Raw genomic sequence first — 6,000 nt, 5'->3', positions numbered from 1 at the left:
TGCTTCCATTTTTTTTTTTTTTTTTTTTTTTTTTTTTTTTTTTTTTTTTTTTTTTGGGAGACAGGGTCTTTCTCTGTCATCCAGGCTGAGTGCAGTGACATGATCTTGGCTCACTGCAACCTCTGCCTCCCAGGCTCAAGTGACTCTCCTGCCTCAACCTTTCCAGCAGCTGGGACTACAGACACATGCCACCACGCTTGACTAATTTTTATATTTTTTGTAGAGACGGGGTTTCGCTATGTTGCCCAGGCTGGTCTCAAACTCCTGGACTCAAGCAATCTGCCCACCTCACTCTCACAAAGTGCTGAGATTACAGGCATGAGCCATTATACCCGGCCTCAATGTGTATTTTATATTTACAGCACATCTCAAGTTGGACAATCTTCATTTAAAATGCTTAGCCACAGGTAGCTAGTAGCTACTTTCCCCACACCATCTCCCTAAGACAGAGTCTCGCTCTGTCACCTGCCTGGAGTGCAATGGCATGATTTCAGCTCACTGCAACCTCTGCCTCTCAGGTTCAAGCGATTCTCTTGCCTCAGCTTCCCTTGTAGCTGGAATTACAGGTACCTGCCACCACACCCGGATAATTTTTGTATTTTTAGGAGACAGGGTTACACCATGTTGGCTAGGGTGGTCTTGAACTCCTGACCTCAGGTGATCCGCCTGCCTTGGCCTCCCAAAGTGCTGGGATTACAGGCATGAGCCACCGCCCATGGCCTAGTAGCTACCATTTTAACAATGCAGATAACGAGCAATGATTCTTAACACATTTGGCATATCAAATCCTCAACAACTGCTCTAGAGATTATAATGCTACCTTGGTGGTCTATCTTTTAAGAAATGAAGTATCTTTTAATACCTGCCTGTGACGTATTCATTGCTGGGAAGGCAAAACAGATAAGGAATAAGTTGTCTATTAATCACATAAGGACATACCAATGATTTTTGACCCATCATCTTCCACATCTGAGAGTTCCATGTCTTCCACATCACGATTATCTGTCACGGGTTCAGGTGTGGCAGATTTCTCACTCTCCATGGTTGGTGACCGGGATTCCTCACCTCCCATTCCCTGAAAAGGAGACTCAGAACCAGTCGGGGAGGGAGCATCCATGCTTGGGGAAGGAACCGGTGATTCTTCAGGATCTGGAAGGGTTGACTTCAATTGATCCAACTTCTTCTTTAAATTATTTACTCGGTTAGCAAAGGTTTTATATGCCTAAAAGAGAAAAAAGGAGTTTACTCCTTGGAAAAAGACCAAAAAGTTAGTCTCACTTTGTCACCCAGGCTAGAGTGTAGTGGCATGATCTCGGTTCACTGCAACTTCCGCCCCCTGGGCTGAAGTAATCCTTCCAAGTAGCTGAATCCACAGGAACACATCACCATGCCTGGCTAATTTTTGTATTTTTAGTAGAGATGGGGTTTCACCATGTTGGCCAGGCTGGTCTCAAACTCCTGGCCTCAAGTGATCCACACGCCTCAGCCTCCCAAAGTGCTGGGATTATAGGCTTAAGCCACCGTGCTCGGCCGCCCCCCCCTTTTTTTTTTTTAATAAAATTTTATTTTCTTAAATGAGAGATGAGGTCCTGCTATGTTATCCAGGCTAGTCTTGAACTCCAGGGCTCAAGTGATCCTCCCACCTCAGCCTCCCAAAATGCTAGGATTGCAGGCATACACCACCATCTCTGGCCACCCATTTTGACTCTGATTAGATTTTCTGATTATTATTAACCACGTACATTGCTGGCACAAAACAAGATAATATATCATCTGTCAAGCATGCAGGAGTTTCTAGTTTCTGCTTTTTATACTCCCTAAGTGAATATTACCATCCGCACAGTTGCCTGAGTTAGAAACCTAGCAGTTATCTGTATTTTCTATTCCCTTGCTCCTGTTTATCTATCCAACCAACCAATATTTGTTGAAAACCTAAATGTATCTTCTAGGTACTGGAGATACAGCAAGAAATGAGACAGACAAAATAATAATAATAATAATAATAATAATAAAATCCAAAAATAAAACAAAGCCTGGGAGGTCAAAGGCTATTGTTTTAAAAAACAGGGGCTGGGTCTGGTGGTTCATGTCTGTAATCTCAGCACTTTGGGAGGCTGAGGCAAGGAGGATCACTTGAAGCCAGGATTTCAAGACCAGCCTGGGCAACATAGTGAGATCCTGTCTCTACAAAAAAATAAAAAAAATTAGCTGTGCATGGTAGCATGCGCCTGTAGTCCCAGCTGCCTGTAGTGCCAGCTACTCAGGCGGCTGAGGTGGGAGGACTGCTTGAGCCCAGGAGGTCAGGGCTGCAGTGAGCAGTGATCACACCACTGCACTCCAGCTTGGGTGACAAAGTGAGACCCTATCTCAAAACAAAAGTACAGTTTATTGTAAAAGAAGTTTTAGGTGTTAGAAAATCATTGCAAAGATAGTTCCCATATACCCTATATCCAATTTTCCCTATTATTAACATCTAATATTAGTATGATACATTTGTCACATTAATGAACCAATATTGATAATTATGAGAAGTCCATACTTTAGATTTCCTCAGGTTTTTTTTTTTTTTACCTAATGTCCTTTTCTAACCTAGGATCCCATCTAAGATACCACAGAACATTTAGTAGTCATGTCTCCTTTCTCCTTAGACTCCTCTTGTTTGTGACACTCTGCTGGATTTTTTTTTTTTTTTTTTTTGAGACGGAGTCTCGCTCTGCCGCCCAGGCTGGAGTGCAGTGGCCAGATCTCAGCTCACTGCAAGCTCCGCCTCCCGGGTTCACGCCATTCTCCTGCCTCAGCCTCCCGAGTAGCTGGGACTACAGGCGCCCGCCATCTCGCCCGGCTAGTTTTTTGTATTTTTTAGTAGAGACGGGGTTTCACCGTGTTCGCCAGGATGGTCTTGATCTCCTGACCTCGTGATCCACCCGTCTCGGCCTCCGAAAGTGCTGGGATTACAGGCTTGAGCCACTGCGCCCGGCCTGGATTTTCTTTTTTTTTTTTTGAGATAGAGTCTCGCTCTGTCACCCAGGCTGGAGCGCAGTGGCGCGGTCTTGACTCACTGCAACCTCTGCCTCCCAGGTTCAAGCGATTCCCCTGCCTCAGCCTCCTGAGTAGCTGGGATTACAGGCGCGCGCCCCCACGCCTGGCTAATTTTTGTATTTTTAGTAGAGACGGGGTTTCACCATGTTGGCCAGGCTGGTATTGAACTGCTGACCTCGTGATCTGCCCGCCTCGGCTTCCCAAAGTGCTGGGATTACAGGCATGAGCCACCGTGCGCGGCCTGGACTTTCATTGGTTTTGATGATCTTGACAGTTTTCAACAGTACTGGTCAGGTATTTTGTAGATTGTCAAATGAGATTTGACTGATACTTTTCTCATGGCTAGACTGGGGTAATAAGTTTTTCGGCGGAAGGCCACAGAGGTAAATTGCTACTGTGATCACACCATATCAAGGGCACATACAATCAATATGACTTTCCACTGTTGATGTTAATACTGACCACTTGACTTAATTCCTATAGATGTCCTGATGGTCTTAATTGCTAATGTTTTAAAGTTATCTTTTGAATTTTTCATTTTTTGAGAGTCGATGACCATTAGATTGTTATCATTTTGTTTTATAAATTCAAGAACCTTTATTTTATTTTATTTTACTTCAGACAAGATCTCGCTCTATCACACAGGCTGGAGTGTAGTGGCACGATCATAGCTCACTGCAACCTCCGCCTCCCGGGTTCAAGTGATCCTCCTACCTCAGTCCTCCAAGTAGCTGGGACTACAGGCACACACCACGACTCCTGGCTAATTTTTGTATTTTTTGTAGAGACAAGATTTCACCATGTTGGCTAGGTTGATCTCGAACTCCTAACCTCAGGTGATCTGCCTGCCCCAGCCTCCCAAAGTGCTGGGATTACATCTGTGAGCCACTGTGCCCAGCCAAGAAGCATTATTTTTAAAAAGATACGAATACATTAGAATCTAGCTTTTTGGTTTTGATATAACTGAGTAGCTTACAGTAGACTAATGCTCTCATGAAGAACAAGTAGAAAAGCCAGATACACAGACACACTTGTTTGAATGTACTGGAGAGTGCTAAGGCTACCAAAAACTAAGTGGCAAATACTATCAGAGGGAAAGCATGGAGACCTATGCTGACATTATTTTCTCTTAGGGTTCTGCTGATTCTGGGGAGCTAGGCAAGAAGCTGAGAATTAAGGCAAAAGGGACAAGAGAGGGCCACTATTAAACAAAGAGAAAAAAGCAGAGTTTTAAACAGTCTTGCTGATCTTAACAGGCAAAAATTAGAGACCTGAAAGGCCAAGATTCTGATGAACAATGAAAGAGAGAACTGGCTCAACAATTTTTCCTTCAAGATATTTGCTGAATTCTGAGCTGCTTGAGAGGGAAGAAGCCAAGCAGAAAACCTTCGAAAAAGCAGTGGTCTCATGGTGATGAGGAAACAAGGACTAGAGAGTTTAAATCATGCCATGGAGAAGGGGGCTTAGTGGTCATTCCAGGCTCTCTGTGGGAAAAATCTACATTCCAGAAGCAGGGCTTGCTCAAACTGCAATTCAGCCTCAAGTCAGTTAGGTTTCAGATTTAATTAATATGATCAGCCCCAACATCTGCCTAGGAAAAGAAGGGTGAACTGTCTCTGGAGGGAGAAAAATCATCCAGAGACTCCATAATCTTTTAATGTTCAGCATTCAATAAAAAATTAGCAGACATGCTAAGAGATAGGTCTAAATAGCTAAAAAGAAAATGCAGACACTACATTAGCAACTATCTCTGGGCACTAAACAAAACAAAACAAAAACACCAAACACCACGAACATACCCATAACAGGTGAAGCCAATATTGCAACTATATGACAAAACCCAAACAGCTATGATTAATATGCTCATGAAAATAATGAAAAATTTCTTTCCCTTCCTTTGTGAACAATTCAGTCCTAAACCCATTAGCTGGAGCTGAGGGAAAAAACTCAGTGGCTTAGAGAGAAAGGACCCAAAAATGAGAAAAATGTCTGCGTGGGAGGGAGGAATTGCAAAGGATGTTGGAGTATAAGCAGGATAAAAAGAAAATCCATAAATGTGGCTAGAGAGAGATGGAAGTGCTGGGAGACTGGCCACAACTGATTAAGTAAAAATATTGAGGCCAGGTGCGGTGGCTCACGCCTGTAATCCCAGCACTTTGGAGGCCAAGGCAGGCAGATCATGAGGTCAGGAGTTCAAGACCAGCCTGACCAATATGGTGAAACCTCGACTCTACTAAAAATACAAAAATTAGCTGGGCATGGTGGCATGCGCCTGTAGTCCCAGCTACTCAGGAGGCTGAGGCAGGAGAATCGCTTGAACCTGGGAGGCGGAGGTTGCAGTGAGCCAAGATTGTGCCATTGCACTCCAGCCAGGGTGACAGCACGAGGCTCCATCTCGAAGAAAAAAAAAAAAAAAGTAAATATATTGAAGACAGGGAGCGAGGCTTTACACTGTTAGAAAAGCAATTAGAAGTGTAAAAAAGCGGGGACAGTGGCTCATGCCTGTAATCTCAGCACTTTGGGAGGTAGAGGCAGGTGGATCACCTGAGGTCAGGAGTTTAAGACCAGCCTGGCCAACATGGTGAAACCCCATCACTGCTAAAAATACAAAATTAGCCAGGCATGGTGGCGAATGCCTGTAATCCCAGCTACTTGGGAGGCTGAGGTAGGAGAATTGCTTAAACCTGGGAGGCAGAGGTTGCAGTGAGCCTAGACTGTGCCACTGCACTCTAGCCTGAGGAACAAGAGCGAAAGTTCGTCTTACAAAAAAAAAAAAAAAGGGATATGTCAAAAGAACACAGAAAGGAGCTCACATTGACCAAATCTTTGTCAATCTGAGCATCAACGTAAATATTAGTAGTAATGAATTAAAACAGTGAGTAAATAGGATTCAAATCCATTCATATAAATAAATGAATACATTGAAAGTCTGGTAAGGAACAAGATATTTACATAGTTTCA

At 43.7% G+C, this 6,000-nt stretch overlaps 1 protein-coding gene across 3 annotated transcripts in view; it reads right to left on the bottom strand.

Moving 5' to 3' along the window:
- RPRD2 (regulation of nuclear pre-mRNA domain containing 2) overlaps nt 1–6,000 on the bottom strand; it is a 118,897-nt gene that overhangs the window by 19,117 nt on the left and 93,780 nt on the right. For all 3 annotated transcript variants that reach the window (XM_025394560.1, XM_025394565.1, XM_025394572.1), the window contains one exon: nt 940–1,222. In XM_025394560.1, coding sequence (XP_025250345.1) covers nt 940–1,222 — 283 coding nt within the window. The remainder of the gene's footprint in view (nt 1–939; nt 1,223–6,000) is intronic.

This window comes from Theropithecus gelada, chromosome 1 (genome assembly GCF_003255815.1).
Source record: "Theropithecus gelada isolate Dixy chromosome 1, Tgel_1.0, whole genome shotgun sequence".
Taxonomy (NCBI): Eukaryota; Metazoa; Chordata; class Mammalia; order Primates; family Cercopithecidae; genus Theropithecus; species Theropithecus gelada.
This window is presented reverse-complemented; position numbering and strand designations above follow the sequence as displayed.